Raw genomic sequence first — 19,750 nt, 5'->3', positions numbered from 1 at the left:
TCATGCAAAAGTAAAATCTATCACCCTAGCAGTCCCTATAACTGTCTCACATCAATTGGAGGGAATAAATCAGATACGAAGTATGCTCCCATGTGTGATGGTATTTCCATCGTTTTTGTCATGATTTAATATTTGCTCAAGTCTCCAAATCTGGGTGCCAACTCTGGATTTTTCTATTTGAGTAAAAGGTAATATCACTCATCCCAAGTGGTACAGTATCATTGGTCTCACGGTAAGATACAGACAAATAAATTAAGGGGTATTTTATCCTAACACAATGAGAGATCAGATATTCAACGAGATATTTTGTATCAGCTAAAAATTGCACTCGCAACTCTAATTACTCTAGGTGGCAAAAGGTTATACGTTAACCTCAGACGTCCCACACAATCGGTGTCATAGTCATTTGTAGATAAATAAATTACGAGATCATCTGTTTGTGTAAATCATGACTAGGTGGCAAAAGGTTATACGTTAACCTCAGACGTCCCACACAATCGGTGTCATAGTCATTTGTAGATAAATAAATTACGAGATCATCTGTTTGTGTAAATCATGAGGAAAGTCCCTCTTGATGGCAATGTCTCATGTAATGACCATCTGTCCGTCCCGTGAAAATAGCTCTGACTATTCTATTATAGTAAAAGATGATTTTATTCATCCCAATATCTCTTACAGCAAGAAGCTCTCTGATTACTTTAGCACATACGTCATAGAGACACAACGAGAAAGTTTTAGGAAAATATGTTAGTGCATCCACACTAGCTTTCTTATCCAAAATATATAATTTCGGATAAAAAATTTATTTTATTAAATTTAAATATTCACTTTTCATCATATAATATATCTATTTTCTCTTTTTCTTTTATAATATTTAGGGAATGAATTGTATTTTTTAAATTTAAAGAAGCATTGTTTATAAATATAAAATTTAAGAAATGGATAGCTAATTGATATAAAAGATTTTTAATTATCCTATTTAAAATTTAGAGTAAAATTTTTAGATAAAATAATTGATCGTGAGTGCTCTTATGATTTACTATTAGAATAATAATAATAATAATAATAATAATAAATTCTAAGGAAAATCTAAGGTGTTTTTTTGTGGCTGAGTTTATACAAGGAAATAGAAGCATTCTTGTTGACTTATCCTATTTGAAATTAAGAATACATTAAAAAAACAATTAAAATAAATAAATAAGAATATATTCTGATGAATAATCAAGATTCAAATGAAGGTTCTAGACTTGAATTTAATGCAAAAGAGGGGCATTGGTGGTACCACGCCTCCAATTGCTGACCAGCCAAGAAAGCAGGAGAATGAAAGGAGGCAATTTTCAATTTCACTCCCTAAAGTTTTATCTTTTTAAGATAGCTCTCAAATATTTAAGGTTCTACCAATCATTAATACATCGCGAACAAACAAATCACAATATCTTATTGCAAATAGATTCATCAAATCTTCATTTTCTTTTTTAAAAATATCATCGAGATTAAAAACTACAATTCTAATAATCCTGCCTTTACAATCTCCTTATTTGAAATGCCCCTAAAATGCCTATAAAAAGTTAAAATATCAAAATATTATGCTACAATTTAAATGACTATCAATGCCCAATTCATGGTTATAAAATATCTTATTTAAAAATCAATATTCACTACTACTGGTGGAGCAAAAATAGAGGGTTGATGTGGTAATACGTATTAAAGGACTCATCAAGAATTGACCTAGGAAAGTCCCTCCAATATCTAAGTCATTAGGATGAGTAGTATGTAAAGAAAAGAAAAAGAAATAGAATCCGAGGAAGCTCTTTTTCAAAGCATAAAAGTGGAGAATCATGGCCCATGTCTCATAGGACTCGACCTAGCGACTTGGTAACTCAACAGCTTAGCATAGCTCGGTAGGTTGGTAGATCGGCAAGTCGATAACTCAGACCAACTCAGATTAGCTCAACTCAGCTTGGTAAGTCGATACTCGGACCAACTCGGCTAAGTGTAATCAGGATAACGACATGGCAAGACGACCAAGTTAGCACAGAGTGGGACATGTGAGTGCGTCCTCCTGACCTAAAGCAGACCGGATGCTGATCGAATCAAGCGCGATTGCAAAATTTATGAATCACCCATCCTTGGTTAGGGGTATAAGTGGAAATTTGCAAGCCGATTGAGAATTATAAAGGATATTTTAACAATTTAAAAAGTACGAGGGGCACGTTCAATGAGATAACTTAGGAGGGTGCATTTTGAAATTTCGTCGAAAAATTGGCGAAAACGTTGGTTGATCATTTTTGCTGCTGCCTTTCTTCACAAGGCAAAGACTCGTCCTATAAATGCAGGCAAGAGCGTTCCTTTTCCTCTTCCGAATCACAAGGTGCGAAGAAAAATCGAGAGAATCTTGGAAGAAGATGAGAAGAAGGAAGAAGGTCGTGGCTTGAGCCTTCTTCCATTCCTCCTCTCTTCGTCTTCTTGTTCCTTCGCTTTCGATCGAAGATTAGGAGGGGATAGACGCCGAGAAAGGGAGCTCTTTTTGCTTCGTTTCGGGAGGAGAAATGGCGAGGCTATCGATCGGAATCCTCGGGCTGACGGAGCTCTTCGTCAGCGTGACGGTGCACCTACTCTTCGGCCTCTACATCTTCAGCGCCGCGCTGGCGTCCGACCTGTCGCAGGCCGTCACCGACTGCCTGCGGCCTAATGTCTTCAACCTCGGCGCCTGGCAGAGGGAGGCGGAGGGAAGGGGCCAGCCGCCGGTGGTGTTCGAGGGTTCCCCGCCGCCTATCGTGTTGGTGCACGGTATCTTCGGATTCGGAAAAGGGGTAAATGTCTTGATCGGGATTGTGATTTTACCTTTCTTTTCATCGATATCGCATTAACTCTGGGTTTTGTTTGGGTTGCAGAGACTTGGCGGTTTGTCCTACTTCGCCGGGGCGGAGAAGAAGGATGAGCGTGTTCTGGTCCCTGATCTGGGATCCCTAACCAGCATCCATGACAGGTGCTTCTTCTCAAAATTATTGGCTCGGTTGCTTCCCTTCTTTTTTGAGAATCTGATAGAAAAAAAAAAATCGATTTCACCTTTTGGATTTAATAAACTCGATATACCTTTGAGCACAGGGCAAGGGAACTGTTCTATTACCTGAAGGGAGGGCAGGTGGACTACGGCGAGGAGCATAGCAGGATCTCTCGACATTCACAATTTGGGAAGATTTATGAACAAGGCAAGCTAAAACTGGAAAATAGGGTTCAAATTTTTATCTATCCGGTTTTAAAAGATCATGTTTACTCATCCTCTCTTGCTTGTTTTGATCCAATTCCTGTTCAGAAATAATTCCTTAGTGTTGTAGAAGTTCATACTTCTAAATCTCAAAATATTGAAACAATAGAATTCTAAGCCCCCTTTTTGTATAACAAAATAGAAATTTGGTACAATATTGGAACTAGATTTCTAATTATAAACTTTGATGGATCCAAACAATTTGGCTGGATTGCAGGGCACTATCCTTCGTGGGACGAACGCCATCCTCTCCATTTTGTTGGGCATTCAGCAGGTGTTCAGGTTGTTAGGGTATTGCAGCAGATGCTCGCCGATAAGGTGCTTTACTTTCTCAGTCGATGCATATTTGTATCTCTTGCTTTCTTCCTCACAAGGATTGTGAATTTACTCGCATTTGTGGTGCTCCAACAGGCATTCAGTGGCTATGACACTTCAGAGGACTGGGTTCTGAGCCTTACTTCTCTGTCCGGCGCGCTCAATGGAACCACTAGAGCCTACTTTGATGGCATGCGGTGAGCAACTTCTTGGTTCCTCAAGACCCGATAGCATACTTGCTTCGAGTTCCTAATCCTTTGGTATTGTTTTCCAGACCGGAGGATGGTAGGTTCATGAAACCTATATCACTGCTTCAATTTTGCCGGCTGGGAGTTATCATCTATGATTGGTTGGACATTTCATGGCTCAAGCACTACTACAACTTTGGATTTGATCATTTTCAGATGGGATGGAGGAATGCCGGCCTCTCAGGTCTGGTTGATCTGCTCTTAGGAAACACCGGGCCTTTCGCTTCAGGGGATTGGATCCTACCTGACCTAACAATTCAAGGCTCAATCCGGCTTAATTCGGGACTTCAAACCTTCCCCAACACATTCTACTTTAGCTACGCAACTAAGAGAACGAGAAAGGTATTTGGGTTCACAATTCCCTCCAGTATCTTGGGTATCCACCCGTTGCTGTTTCTTCGAGTCATGCAGATGTGCCAGTGGCGATTCCCTCGCAATGCTCCACCACCTTACAAAGGATACCGGTGAGTCAGACATGTATATTAATTCATGTATAGTTCGGATTTCAGATGAGGTTTATGGTTGGAAACCAATTTGAGATTCTCTGAACACTGGAGCAGGGATGAAGATTGGGAAGACAATGATGGGGCTCTGAATACAATATCCATGACACATCCTAGGTTGCCTATGGAACACCCGAACAAATTTGTTGCAGATGACTCAAAATGCCATCCTCTACAACCAGGAATATGGTTTGTACTCCTGCACATCATCATCATTTTCCGATACCACATTCTTTCCCATAGAAAGCATGCAATTGGAGAAACTTAGGTTTGGTTTCTATTTTTGTTTTATGAAAAACATGCATTTTCTCTTGTCATAGAAAATGACTTTTAGGCATTCTCTATTTTCCCATACAATGATATCTCCCTTTTTTTTAGAAAAAATAAATATGGAAATTGTCAACCAAACAATGTTTTTCCTTTTTCCAGAAAATAAAAATAGAAAATTAGGAAACCAAATGCTGCCTTTACACAATCTCAGATTCTTGGGTTCGACTCGAAGTGAGTTTAAATTGAAGATGTGATTTATTCCATGGTCATTGATGTTGTACTCTGAAATCAAGTTCCGGTTCTGGTAAAATCTGTTTAACCAGAACTGGGAACACAACCGTATTACTTGCAACAAGCATGAAGGATTAGTTCGTTCGAAACAATGTGTCATGTTAGTTTCCTCACGATGATCATGGAATTTAGCATAGTTCAAAACATGAATGGCTCATGCTTCTATGATGTCGCAATGAATTGCTCCTAGTTGTTGTTAGCTTATCAAGCACAATGATTCATTCTATTCGCCTTCTTCCTTCTTTAATGTCAAGAATCTTGTATTCAGTCGTAAACGATGAGCTAAGTTCCCATTTGTTTGTAATCCTTTCGTCAACTCACATTACCCAATTTGAACCAATCTTTCTTTCTACCGTCACAGGTACTACAGGATCCTTGAAGCCGATCACATCTTCTTCATTGTGAATCGAGAGCGAGCAGGAATACAATTTGATCTTTTGTATGATAGCATATTTCAAAGATGCAGAAAGCACATAATTCGAAACAACATGCCGCCTATCTTGCCCAAGCAAAGTGGCTAATGATTGAAATACTACTCAAGTAGGTGATTAGAAGCTGTGAATTTTTGTTCAAGACTATAAAGTAGGCGATTAGAAGCTGTGAATTTTTGTTCAAGACTTGAACTTGAGCCACCACAAACTAATGAGTTTTGCACTCGATAACAAACTACGCCTCACGAGTTTTCTTCTTATTTCCAATTAAGAAAAATTTAGGTGTTTTTTTTTGGTGTCAATGTTGAGTCACTTGTAAATATATATGCTCTACGGGTTTAATCAACATTGGAGACTCATTGATATTATAGACGACCGCAATGAGAACTCTTCGTTGACTTATGGAGAACAAATGTGGAAAGAACTATAAAACAACGATTACCTTTCCATATTAAGTGGGTAGCAAGCCAGTTTTATCGAGCAAAATTGTCATTCGTATTGGTGATTGTTTGATGGTCAATCCTATGGAAAATCAAATTAAGTCAACTAGATTCAAATTAAGAATTCAACAATTTATTATTATCCGCAAAATATTTTCCAAAAACATAGATATTCGTGTGGGCGAATTGCATAAGATTAGTCAGAATCTAAATCAAGACAACACTCAAGATTAATATCGTAACAGCATAACAAGTAGGTTCACAACTGAAGAAAAAGTAGAGGTTCAGAAAATTCCACTAGACCAAGGCCTCCAAAACATCTACAGATCCGTTACAAGTAGAACATTTGCCTAACGAGCGCATTGCTACCAAATTTTAAGGAAAAAACCAAATGCATTTGGCAAAAGTGTTTACTACAGCTGGTTCTCCCATTCTGGTAAATGATTCATTTTAGAACGTCAATATTTTCAGTGCTCATTTGGGGCTGCATAAATTTGGTCACTAGTAAGCTTGATATGCAAATAAAGATAATGAAAATGAGAGGAAATGAGGCTGACCTGTAGGAATGTGATCTTGACAGGCTCTGTTCGATACCCTCAGGACCTGGAGACTGACGTTCCGACCTCTTAGACCTGTAATCCCTAACATCAGGCGACCCATACTCCCTACCATTGTGAAGAGATGGAGAAACTGATCTAGGCAGAGAGTAGTAATCACGGCTGCCCCTTCCATTGTCCCTGCATTCGACCATGTGTGAGTAATTATTCAGAAACGCAGCATAGTACGAGGCAAACTGCTCGCTAATCCCAGGGTGCTGTGGCATTAGATATGTGATCTATAAGTTGCAAAGAACGCCAGAAAGCAAAAGAATTATCTGCTGATCTTTATGATGAACAATAATATAATATATTGGTCGAAAAGTGTGGCACAGGTTCTTAAGCAGCATCTCCAATTTGATGAACTGGAAGCAGTGAACTTTACCTGGAACATATCACAACTCCTGAAAATATATGGTAGCAATGTTTTTTTCTCTTATTGGTGTACTTGCTTATTGAACAGCATCGACAGCTCTTTGAATCAACTCTCTTAGGCCAAAATTATCTTACTTTCATCACACATGACCCCACCATCAAGAAGATTATACCCTCATCACAGGAAATCATGGTAATTTCCCTTTAGGCTCTTTTCATGAATCTCTCTTTCAACTTTGAAAGCTCTAATTTCTTTTTTTTTAACTGGATAGTATAAAACAATCAAACAGCCAATTAAGAGAACAAAACATGAACTGAAAGTTATTTCTATCGAGGGAAAGGAAAGTCTAAAATGGACTTGTATTTCTACCAAGTCATGTATAATCAGTGATTTTCAGTTGAAAACGAAGACAAACTGAAATTTCTTCATAGCTTTCAAATTAGGTGATCAATAAGCGAACAACAACTTTACGCCCGCTTCCACTTTCCTTTTTTACTAAACCTTTGATTCTTTACATACTCGATTCACTTTTACAATCTGCATGAACATTGGAAAGGCTATGAAAAAATAAATAAATTTACATCTAAAAAAGAAAGACATTAATACAAGGAGGTTGGGTAATTTTCTTGTAGTCACACAGCATTATCCAATTTAAACAACAAAGAAAGCTTAATCCCAAAACAGAGAGTGAGAGAGAGAGTAAACATAATTTTATTTGACTAAATATTGAACACCCGATTCAATTTTTGAATTGTACCATCATAATTATCATATTTTTCAGTAAAGATAACTAGACTGTTGGTGAGATATGGGATAGAGGAAAACAGGAGACTGCAAAACTAAAGTCCACAAAGCTATAAAAAGTTTCAAATCATCATATAGCTATTCAGATGATTAGGGGACTCTTCGATGTAGTGCAATTCCTTGGCAAGTAAAATCTGTGTCTATTGGGACAATGGCTAACCGTTTTAAGGTCTACTGGATCATGAAAGAAGGGGTAAACTGAAACCAGCAAGACTAAGAGACCTATTGATAACTTGATGAGTGTCATGCATACTGATGCTTTTGATTTGTGATTATGAACAAAGATATTATGCGGCTGCTTATCGATGACAGCCTCATTACCAATTTAGCATATCTATTGTCAATCACTAACATCAACCTACCATCAAGTCACTGGTCATTGAAGAACTTGTGCTAAGGAATCAAATTTGGTTTGTGTCAGTTGGCATGGGCAAACTTTTTTCACTCACAGCCTAGCACACAAGAAGCATGCTGCAAGCCATTCCTCCTCCACTGCAAGTGACAAACAGCAAGAACCACAAGCTGCTTTCCTCCTTCAAGAGGCAATGCAGACTAAGGTTCCACAGCGAGACTTTGAAAGGTACTCCGCTTTGTCACAATCTTGTCTGCCACTTCCTCCTCTCCCTCCCTCGTTAACCTCCTCTTCTACCTCATACTCATCTTCCTTCAACTCTCTTCTTCCTCAGCAAAGGACTTCCCATTTAACTTACTCCAAAAAGTTTGGAACATTGATATGCACGATTATTAATCTTCAAATAGAATATTGTAGGATGTATTACAGTATTAGTGTATACTATTTACTAGTATACAAATTGAAGGTCCCAAGTCTTACCTTCCTATATCAGTGGAAACTATTAACAAAATGAATGCCCTTTGCTCAGGCATTCGAAAGATATTTAAATTGTGATGTTTAATAGATGAAGAGATTTTTCATATATGCCAAGGATAAGAACCAGCAGTTAATTTCTTTTAGCGGATAACATGCAAAAACAATAGTGCAAGTATTGTAACAAACCTTGAACCATGCTTGGGAGGACTAGGAGAATGAGAATATGCTGCCACAGAGAATGATACATTTTAAGTATACTCAAGCAGATATAAAACTGGATGACTTGTGAATTTCATGCAATGATACAGCGGAATACTAACAATGATATTGTCGTTTGGGAGATCTTGACATGGACCGCCTGTTTCTTCCTCCCATATATCTTTCACTGCAGAAGGTTTCATTACTATGAAAATCACTTGAAGAAACAACTAAATTAACCAAAAGGCATGGACTCCACAAACAAACAGAATACAATTGATAACTATTAGATTATCAAACAAGACATCTACCAACAGCTTTCCAACATCTAATAAAAAAAAGTGATAATGCCAGAAAGTATAGATGAGCACACCTAACCCTTGCCGTCATGCGCATCTCTTGAGGAGTTTTCCTATTTTCTTCTGCATAGACAATTGAAATTTCACGGCCGCCAATAATCTGACGATTCATATGTTGCTTAGCTACGGCAGCATCTTCTGCATGGCGAAATTTAACAAATCCAAAGCCACGTGGCTCCCTGCAACAGCAGAGCCATAAGATCGGAATTCATCAGTGCAGTGAAATGAATACACAAAGGAGGACCAAATCTGCTTATTCTGAAATGGTTGTTTAGCTTACAAAGATAAACCAACAGGAAAAAATTACTACCCAACACTACAAGGAAACTGACTGATACAAAATGTTTAGCATGATAGATAGTTAATGGAGTTGTTTGTTTGTGGTCCTAAAATACTATTACATATATAAGGATGACAGTGTTCCACAATGATGGACCAAATACAGTAGCTTCAGTTGCTTGGACAAGTATGATTATGCACTAGGTGAGAGGAGAGCAAGCACCACAATTGGCATATCCCTTTTGGAGATTTCTCCTTTGCAATAGTATCTTTTGACTTTCACCTTTTTGGTTTTCTTGTTTTTTTGTCAAGTTTAAAGTGGAGCAGTTAATAAGGGGGTGTTTGGTTAAATAATGGGAATGACTATGGGTATGAGTTTGATAGTAGGGTGGAATGGAAATAGGAATGGAAATGAAACCCATCAAGTTATATGGGTTTGGTTGATTCCCATAAATCTAGTAATCATTCCCAAAATGTCATTCCCAAACCTACAATCCAAACACTATCTTTTACTATCATTCCATTCCCTCATTCCCAAACCCATCAACCAAACACCCCCTAAGTTAATACAACCAACCTACCATTAATTTCTTCTCTTTTTTTTTGGACTGAAAGGTTTTCACTTTTTTTAGCACTTCATCTAGTGGTGAAAAAAAACACTTTCATCATACCAACTGGCATAATTTGATCTTTTAAAAGTGTTTCAATGAGGCATTTTTTGTCAAAATTGTGGAAGGAAATCGGAGAGGTGAAAACTCTAAGTGAATATACATATCCAATTTTTGTACAAAGTTGAAGTTGTTGATATTCCAAAATGCAATCCATGCAAAATATCCAATAAAGCAGCAGTTTCTATGTACCCCCCTCCATTACCTTATTTTCTTTCAAAGTAGAAATTATGTTCTCAAGATGCAGAGAAAAATTCAACTGAAGTTTGTTTCTTTATTCTTTCCAAATCTCACTCAAAAAGAGGATACGGATGATGAAAGAGTAATTTAGCAATGGCACATAGCTCCAACAGTTGGATGTTAGTGTTTGTTGATATCAAGAGGAAAACTAGGTTGATGGAAGTCACAAAAAGGAGTACCCTGAATAGTATTTCTTACCCTGTATAGTAATTCTTTGGAAGGTAGACATCTTTCACTGGACCAAACCGTTCAAATGGAATCCGTAGATCTTCAGGCCTGCAAATGACAGACAATTTTTTATTTAATTCATGCATTTTGAACATATATTGAAGAACACATAACAAAAAAGATCCTTCACAAATAAATACACAAAAAACTAAACAGTTGTGGAAAATGAAGCAACATTGAATCAATTAGCATGGACACATTTCCCCTCTCAAAATATGAAAGCAACAAAAATTGTCCAATTTCAGAAAAAATTATGAACTGATACATTTCAAAATCCTTGTTTCTACTGCTTAGCAAACAGTCTATCAGAGTATTTACTTTTACGAGATTAAAATGGGAGACTTACCACATGCATAATCAAAGTTAGCCATGAAGGCTTTAAAACAACAGTGCAACTGTGTAACCAAGATGAATTACCCATGACGACTTAACCACCTATCTTATTTCATTCCATGAATGGAAATTAAAAAAAATAATTAGAAATTTCATCCTAAGACATTTTAACATGGGAAAAAAATTGGCTACACCTTTGCTATCCATTATGTCTTGATAGCATTAACACGATTGAAGAAAGAAAGAAAGAAAGAAAGAAAGAAAAGAAAGAGGCCAACGAGCATGCTACATGAAAAGATGAACCGGAGAGAATTTTTCAATAACATGAACTTCAGTGATTTGTTCTTCTTCAACTTTGTTAGATGTTGAGGCCACCTTAGCTATCGTTTACTATCTCCATGTAACATGATGGTCTTTTTTGTATGTAATCATTAACTTTGAAATTATAATCTCCTCCACCTTATATTTCTATCATACAACATAAGATTCATCCTTCTTTTTTATAATGACTTGGTTTAATCTTTGAAACATTAGTTGAATTTAGTGCTTTCAATAGGTTATATTTATTTCTGGTTAGTTGAATTTAATTTCTAATGGATCATATTCCTATTTTAAGAATCATATAAAATAAAATCCATATTGAATCATCAACTCTGATTTGAATCACAATGGTTCTTTTGAATTCGTGTTTTATATATGAACTAAATAATGAAAACACTAACATAATTCTGTTCGCTTCCAGTATAGAATACTATTCCCCCAAGCACAGTATAAAGCAACATTTGTTACTAGAATACATACCTGTCAAACCACCGACTTACATACTGACTAAATAATACCAATAGGTGCTGATGTAAGCAAAAAAGTTCTTTTATTCTCTTTCCCCCCTTTATATTTAGCCTAGTTTTTGTACTTATTCTTTCGTGCTTATATCTTTTAATCTTTTCCCATTATTTTAATTTATCCAGCCCACCACTTCAATCCTCTTCTCCTCCATCCTATATTCTTCTTCTCTTGGTACCATCATCAAGTAGGAGAGAAGGCCAACACAAAGATAGGCAGGTAACTTTACAGTACACATCTGACTGCAGATCATATAAGATTAAGACCCAAACTGATACATTAAATTTTGTTCTAGAATATGAAATACATCATATCTAAACTCAATTAGTTAATTCCAATGTCTAATTATGCCGAATCATAAGTATCATCGCTAAGATATACTGCACTATCCTACAAAGCTGACAAAAAATCCATTGAAAAACAATCTTAAGAATGAATATGAACTTCTCTAACTAAGTAATGTAGTGTTGAAGCCTTGGGGTAAGGTGAAAGTCTAGGTTGTTATAATTTGTTTTTTTTTGGTATACTTCTGTTCATAATTATTATGCAGCACTCCAAGGTGAGTAATTTTGTGGAAGAACTTAGAATCACAGATATCCTAGTGGATGTAATATTTTTTCTGGAATTTGAATGTAAAAGACATCTAGTAGTGTGGAAGTTGTGGTATATATCCCATTTTTTATCCTGTGGTGTATCAATTATAATATCACAATGTTAGTTGCCTTAATTTGCACTTGTTTCTCATTTATACTAATCAGAATCCACAACCAAATCAATTGAACAACAAATGCAGAAGTCAAGTACAGAATGTCATCTATCCAAACATTCATTTAGTATGTATTATATGGGTGAGTTTAGACCATTTTTTAACTCTCCATGTCAATTTCTCGAGCAAGGGAGTGAGAAATAGTTTTATCAGATTCAGCTAGCCATTCCAATCTGGTTTGAAATCATGTAAACCACCAAACAAAGAGAGAAATGGATAGTGAAACTTCATAAGTAATACCTAAAACTTCAAAAACACTATTGTAGTTGCCAGTAGTGAAATGCAGATCAAGACACTTTCCGACAATGCCACTAAATACAGGTCGCCATGGTATAGAATTAGAATTCCATGAATATAAATAAATGAAATCAGGAGTTGAAACAACAAAAAGACTGAATTGCCGCAAATGATATTCGTACCGATACATCAATTTGTCCGAGTCACAGATATTTAACCTAGCACGATTTGTTAGAACGTGGAAGAGAACGACCATCGTCATCTTAGCTCGAAATACCACGAGCAGTGGAGAAATCAAAAGGATTTCTCACTGCAATAACAACGAAGACAAATTAAAGAAACCTAAAGGATAATACATAAAATGACCTGGCGTCGAGAGCAATGTTGCGGATGAGGAGTCCGGAGGAAGCGGAGCGATAGTCCCTATACTCCCGTCCCCCACCGCCGCCTCCACGGTATCGGTCACGGGGGTCATCGTAGCGCTTCCGGCGTGGAGGGCTACGGCTGTAACGCCGCGGGCTGTAGCTTCTGCTGTGACTGCGGTATCCGTATCGCCCCATGGCAGGAAGGTCCAGCACGCGAACCCTAGGCGCCGTACAACTGCAGAAGAAAGGAAACCAGAAAACCTAGAAACGAGACCGGAATAGCGACTTGCGAGGCTCTATATACCTAGTACCACTACTACCAGGCACTGGATAAATCGGTTTATTATTAAAAAATATTATAAAACTTAAGTAAATTCATTTTAATAAATATATCACCAATTTAAAAAGTTGCATCGTGCACCCTCAACTTTCTAAAATTAAAACTACTCTATGACGCTGTCTTAATGCTATTAATTCATTTTTAAATATTGACATAATCACTTGTTATTAACCTATCACACCATCTTAAATCCGTCAATGATAAATTAATATAAAATTAAATCCCTTAATAAGAAATTTCTAAATTACTAATTAAAGTCAAACCAGGACTAACTTGAGCCAGAGATAATAATTAAAAAAAAGCATAGATTTGATTTTATTCAATGGTTGCAATAAACAACACCACCAACAAATTGATTGGTTACATTTCTTAAACAGCAGGGAGATGCACCCCTTGAAGAAAACTCTTAATCATCTCCAGAGCTCGAGCTGGCTGATAACTTGGAGCCTCATGTCCTGCTCCTCGAATAGTAGCAAATGTTAAATTATGATCATACACCACAGTGTATCCTCCAACCTGCATATTCATAATAAAAACCATCAAAATTAATATTCTAATAGGCGTCGTCATCATTCAAGCAATGAAGAGAGTTTGACACATTTCACTATCAGTCTGCCATTATCATTGGAGGATAACTTATAGTCATCAATGTAAACACTTTCAATTCTTTTTTATCTCAGAGAGTGGATTTGAGGATAATTAAATACGTGAAAAGATTTAAAACAACATAATTGTCTACCTCGCTATTAAGCATCCAAGCTCTCCATGGAACCTTCACTTTAAGCTTTAGCTTGTTGAGGGAGTATCTTGTGGATGTAACAGGAACTCTTCCATCAAAGTCACCACTGCACAATCGCATGCATGCATATGAAAGTGAACCAAGTCAAAGCTTATTTAGGGACAAAATTGGATCGAAAACCCCTTCACTCGTGATCTCATGAACAATATCTTCATCTATATCATATGACATATGCTTGTACACCTATAGCTACTAATTCAATGGACCTCGAAATGAAAAACTGATATATCTATATTTGTTATCGTACTTACACAATGTATGCAAGGACCATGAAATTGAACCACCTATCTATACGGAAAGTATTGAAATGTAAAGCTAATAGGCCATCTAATATGACGAAAATCTCTATTTACTTCTGCAACACTGCTGTCATATAATGAAGACATGGATGGCGGTGAAGGGGATTTTCACCTAAATTTTGTCTCTTCAAATCATCTCCTAGGTTAATTATATAACATAATGATGAGGTCATAATTTTTTTTACCTGTACTTCAAAACCCTAATCCCATTAGATAACAATTCGTGAATAATTGGCAACATTGTGAAAGGCCGATCTGACCAACCAGGTATCACTTGGCTGCATCGAGACAAAAATATAAATAAATGAGCTGAATTTTCATTATTTTGTTTAAAAGAAAATAAAATTACCAAATGGCAGCTTATACGAGATATGTGTATACCTACAAGCCGACCAAGTGTAATTGAGCTTTGTCACATTGGCATGTAGAGCTTTCTGCACCTCATGATTGTTAAGGTATGCCTCCACGTAATTAGAAGTACAAGGATCAAAATTGTCAATCTGCATCAGAATTTGAATACAACAATTCAGTATACAGAGATAACAATTGGTAGGTATTACTAGGTAGGAAGGGATTGGGCAAAGTTGCCATATTTTGAAAATAGAACAAGATCGAATCTGTTAGTTCCATGGTTTTTAACTTGGCCATAAACTATATCTCTATTATTCACAATTGATATGATTGAGTGAAAATTTGAACCAGTTCGGTCACAAAAAGAAGCCTCCTAAGGTGAACAAAAATAATATGCAAGTTCCAGTTCTCACGAGTGGAAGAAGAGCTTGTGAAACGCATGATCAAGAGGAATTTATAATCTTGCTCACTTGAATGTAGAATGGCCATGATCAAATCCTGCTCAACTAATCATGTAAAGCATAAGCCTCCCTTCTCCATTTTTGCAATTTAATTACATTCAGTAACTGAGAAACCATAAAATGATTTGAATGAAAAATATTCATATAAGCGATTAAGTTTAGAATGAGTTCAGTAACAAATTAAAAGGGAGCCTCTGAATGAATGCAAAAGCTAGTGTGCAAGTCTTAGCTCTTGCAGGTGGTTTTTGCACGGAAGGGGAGCCTGTGCACCAAATGATCTAGGGAAACTTATAATCTTGACCACTCACATCTAGAATGGCCAAGATCAAGCCCCGTTCGATTAATCGTGCAGCGTATAGGTCTCCCTTAGTGCAATTTAACCTTATCCAGTGACTGACTGAGAACCATAAAATGATTTGAGTGAAAACTATGTAATGTTAGTGATTAGCATTCAAATGAATTTGGTGGAGGGGCCTTGAAAGGGTAGGAAGACCATTGCAGATCTCTTCACACATCACATGATCAAGCGGGGCTCAGTCTCGGGATCTTGCTCGATTGATAGTGTGGCCTTCATAGGCCTCCCTGGCGTTCATGCAATTTTTTGCATAAGAGGGTTTGCATCAAGTTAGTTGTTATTCTATTTCTCAAAGGGACCATGAAGGGATACGATTCAGTATGATAGAAGTTAGCAGTTAGAGTCTGATTACCTCTAAATCCAATATAGATTTTTCCTAATTTAACTTGCGATCAAACAAGAATGCAATGAACTATGATTCTCCAGTTAACAGGTTGAATCGATCGATCTAAATTGACTCTGAAAATACCAAGAAAATGAGGATAAATATAAAGATGCTTGCAAGAGACAAACCGAAGGCAACTTTGGAGTCGGCGTCACACCCAACGAGAAGCACAGCGGCGCGTATATGTTGTAGATGTTCACTTCGTCGAAGACGCGGTTCGCCTCGGCGACCGCTCGGTCGCACTCCGGAGGCTGCTGCTGCGTATCCGGCGAGAAATTGCAGAACTTGTGGATCGAGACGATGGTCTCGTCGGCGATCAACGCGTGTGTCCAGAAGTAGTCGAACAACCCCTTCCTATCCGTCTCCTCGTTGATCACCGCGTTCCCGATCTATGTCATTCGAAAGCAAAATGAGATCTTTCGCTCGGGAACTAGAGGAGATCGATCTTTCCCAAATTAATTTGCAATCGAAATGGGAACTTTCGATGAAGCATCGGAGGGGATCGATCCTTCCCGATTTAATTTGCAATCAAAATGAGTGGGGATCGATCGGACTATTTGATTTCGGGATCCATGTCTTACCGCGATGCCTTTGAGGTTGATGAGGCGATCTTTGTGATGGAGTATGGCATGGGCGAGCTGGGGGACGTAGTGGCCGGCGTAGCTCTCGCCGGTGATGAAGAAGTCCCTCCCCTTATACTCCGGGAACCGCTCGAACCAGTTGACGAGGAAAACCAGCGCGTCGGTCGCCGTCCTACGATCTCCGCTCTTGGCGTAGTCCGACGTGGTGTTGGAGTAGGAGAAGCCGACGCCGGCGGGGCTCTCGAGGAACAAGACGTTCGCCACTGCATTGGACGATGCACGTCAGTCGTTCCGGGTAAAGACAAAGCAAAAACCTTTTTTCACTCTACTCCCTAAACTTTAGGAAATAACATTTATATATACAGATATGATGATGACAACAGATTCCTAACATTCGTTCCAAGCGTAGGGATTCCTGTGATGACAACAGGTTCCTAACCTTCGTTCCAAGCGTAGGGATTCCTGTGATGACAACAGGTTCCTAACCTTCGTTCCAAGCGTAGGGATTCCTGTATAGAGTCTTGCCGTCGCTCATGACCCGAAACGGCCCGAGCTCCTCCATGGCGCCGTACCCCAGCGACGAACACCCCGGCCCTGCACCCACCCACGCCACAGCAATGACCACTCTATCGAAAAGTAATTCATCCATCGATCGATCGATCGATTCATTTTCTACGTACCTCCATTGAGCCAGAGCACAAGAGGCTTCGACCCGCTGTTCTCGACAGCCTCGGCGAAGTAGTAAAATAGAGCCCGACCATTGGGTTTGTCGACGGTGACATAACCTGCGTACTGATTGAAATGCACGCCGACTGGTTGGCCGGGCAGCCGAACTACCTTGTCGTCCTCCTTCATCCCGTTATTGTCGTAGACCTTCGACTCCAGGTCAGATACCGAAAGGAGACTGCTAGGCCATGAAGAAGAAGACCTCCTTGCTCTGTTATTAAAGCAGAACTTGTTCAGTGCATCTCCCTGCCGCATTGTACCAGAAGCTCTGCAGTGTAAAACATAGAGGAAGAGAAAGAGAAAGAAGAGACAGCTGAAACATGGCTTCATTGTCTGATTGGGAATGAGGAATGAAATGGAATGAAATCTTTTTTATACGATAAGCAATCGTCTAATTATGGAATAACTTATTGATTCTTTGTCTGATTGGGAATGAGGAATGAAATGGAATGGAATCTTTTTTATACGATAAGCAATCGTCTAATTATGGAGTAACTTATTGATTCTTGTTGGAGCCGGCGGAGAGAATGATTTATGATCTGTCTGCTTCGTCTGGGAACAATCAGTTGAGCCTTGTCGTTGCGCGGAACGAGGCAAATCATCTGTTTGGAAGGTGGCCTGACCCGGCTCGGTTCGGTTTAGGTTTATTCAAAACGGCTAGATAGGAAGGTCCCATGCTGCAAAGGTTGGAACCGTCAACCCAGTGGCCCCCTCAACCCGGCCCCACAAGTATGAGAGGGAGTAAATCACGGTGAATACGGGCCCAGCTATGACATGGTGGTCTCAGGTGTTTAGCACGGACAGATATTGATGTTATCGCATTTGCTACCGCAGACCCTCGACCTCTCGACTCATGCTGTAAGAATCCATGTCATAACCAGTTGATCCCGCCCGTGGGGGCAGATAGGAAGGTCCCAGATTGATCATGTCATTGTTCTCCCCGCTATTAAAATTCAAAACGGGAATTATCCATCGTCAAAGAGGCATAATATTAATTAACGGAGATAAAAATAATAATTTAAAAGACTTATAAAGTTGATTTAGACTTGTCGAACTAAAAGGTCTAAAAATATAAAGATACGAGAAAAACTAGACATCATATTCTAAATTGAATTCTCTGGTTATCCCATAGCTCCTTAAAAGGAACTGATATGCCACATGAAATGTTGGTTTGTTTAGTTTTGAACAATGACTTGAAGTTAGTAAATGTGTGAATATAAAGTATGAAGTATAGCTTTTGGTGAAGTTTGTGAATATAAAGTATATTCATGGTCTCGACTGAATGAAACATGATAAAAATATTGTGCACGCACTTGCAGGGGTGCAAACCTAAGCTCAATTTTTAATAAAATCAATTCGATCCATATTTACCTTGATAATTATAGTGGTTAAAACATCTTCTTAACTTACATTTGATTATCAAAGTGGTTTAATAATCGTTGTATCCTGTAAAATTAATTATCCATTCAAATCTATGTTTAAAAAAAAATTATGATTATCATGAGTCTCAATTCATCCTTCACAAATCTACTAGTCGACGTTCAAGAACAAGAATCTGTCTAATGCAATTTTTTATTTTTATCGATGAAATCATTGCAAGTTTGTAACCCTTCTTCAAACCTTATCTTTATAAAATAGCTTCAATTTTAGTATTTTTATCGGAGGATATTTAGGAATTTTTTCTTCAAATAGAATACGTAATTAAAGGATATTGGGTTGACCAGTTACCCCAAGTTCTACCTGGTTCAGCATCTTGGAGAAAGGTCGATCGTTCACCTAATCTAATTCCATGGCTATCAAATGACGTGTCTCTCCAATGTCTCCTCCACCTCCCCCGCCACACCCTTTCGATCACCTGGGGCTTCTGCAGGCAGTGGAGGGATTGATGTGGATATACGGTGAGGGTATAGAAGAAATTAGGGGGAAGCATGAGGGCATTTTTGTCTTTTCACTTGAGTGGAGTTTTTGGAGTTTATGGATGACACTGTAACACGCGAAGAAGGGAGGGGGGGGGGGGGCGTTTTTGTTGTGCCGCCGCCACAGGAGCTTCTTCCTCCTCTTGCTCCTCGTCGGCGCCGACGCCGGCCACCGCCTCCCCTCTTCCCTCTACTCTCTCTCTATCCTTAAGTCTCTCCTCTACGTTTTTCATGCCGCTGCCGCCAGGGGGAGGATGCCACCGCCAAGGACTTCTTCTTCCCGGGGACGCTCCTCGCCGATGAGAGGCTGGGCTCCGGCTGCTCCCCTTTTCTTCTCCGGTCACTTGTCCCCCCTTCTCGCCACCTCCTGTGTCGCCGCCGTCGCACGGGAGCACGCCGCCGACGCGAGGGACCGACACCAGCATACATACCTGCGCTCCGACCATGCTCCTATTTGCCTCCTCGTCGCAGCGGCCAACCATCACCGCCGAGGAGGCATGCCCTGATTCCCCTTCCCGCCGAGCTCGGGACGCTTCATTTTCTTCGAGCCGCCGCACCTCTTCTTCTTCCTCCACACGCGCCCTGCTGGTGACGACCGACGCCGGCCACAGCACCGCACTCTTCTCCCTCTCCTCCACGTGACGCCGCCA

At 38.9% G+C, this 19,750-nt stretch overlaps 3 protein-coding genes across 5 annotated transcripts; 1 reads left to right on the top strand and 2 right to left on the bottom strand.

Moving 5' to 3' along the window:
• Positions 1-2,336: 2,336 nt before the first annotated feature.
• LOC122017192 (lipase-like) lies at positions 2,337-5,564 on the top strand. Its single transcript, XM_042574736.1, has 8 exons — positions 2,337-2,813; positions 2,895-2,989; positions 3,109-3,212; positions 3,486-3,586; positions 3,680-3,780; positions 3,858-4,295; positions 4,392-4,523; positions 5,257-5,564. Exons 1-8 carry the CDS (start codon positions 2,550-2,552, stop codon positions 5,414-5,416), a joined length of 1,395 nt encoding a protein of 464 aa, XP_042430670.1. The 5' UTR covers positions 2,337-2,549; the 3' UTR covers positions 5,417-5,564.
• Positions 5,565-5,974: 410 nt separating this feature from the next.
• On the bottom strand, positions 5,975-13,186 carry LOC122015460 (serine/arginine-rich SC35-like splicing factor SCL28). 3 transcript variants are annotated; one of them, XR_006120895.1, is made up of 8 exons: positions 12,889-13,186; positions 10,314-10,391; positions 8,943-9,107; positions 8,692-8,756; positions 8,558-8,597; positions 7,108-7,275; positions 6,748-7,001; positions 6,407-6,503 (listed from the first exon to the last, which is right to left on the bottom strand). XR_006120895.1 is itself a non-coding variant. In XM_042572356.1 (7 exons), the coding sequence occupies exons 1-7, from the start codon at positions 13,080-13,082 to the stop codon at positions 6,241-6,243; spliced, it is 732 nt and encodes a 243-aa protein (XP_042428290.1). In that variant the 5' UTR covers positions 13,083-13,186; the 3' UTR covers positions 5,975-6,240. The 3 variants fall into 3 exon arrangements, 1 of the variants encoding a protein (XP_042428290.1); XM_042572356.1 differs by lacking the exons at positions 6,748-7,001; positions 7,108-7,275 and adding an exon at positions 5,975-6,250 and having other exon boundaries at positions 6,324-6,503; XR_006120894.1 differs by having other exon boundaries at positions 6,748-7,275.
• Positions 13,187-13,520: 334 nt separating this feature from the next.
• On the bottom strand, positions 13,521-17,454 carry LOC122015182 (serine carboxypeptidase II-3-like). The gene is made up of 8 exons (XM_042571943.1): positions 17,139-17,454; positions 16,945-17,052; positions 16,459-16,721; positions 16,006-16,266; positions 14,707-14,825; positions 14,511-14,603; positions 13,967-14,072; positions 13,521-13,743 (listed from the first exon to the last, which is right to left on the bottom strand). Exons 1-8 carry the CDS (start codon positions 17,437-17,439, stop codon positions 13,597-13,599), a joined length of 1,398 nt encoding a protein of 465 aa, XP_042427877.1. The 5' UTR covers positions 17,440-17,454; the 3' UTR covers positions 13,521-13,596.
• Positions 17,455-19,750: the final 2,296 nt, after the last annotated feature.

The sequence above is a fragment of the Zingiber officinale genome, chromosome 8B (genome assembly GCF_018446385.1).
Source record: "Zingiber officinale cultivar Zhangliang chromosome 8B, Zo_v1.1, whole genome shotgun sequence".
In the NCBI taxonomy this organism is placed as follows: domain Eukaryota; kingdom Viridiplantae; phylum Streptophyta; class Magnoliopsida; order Zingiberales; family Zingiberaceae; genus Zingiber; species Zingiber officinale.
This window is presented reverse-complemented; position numbering and strand designations above follow the sequence as displayed.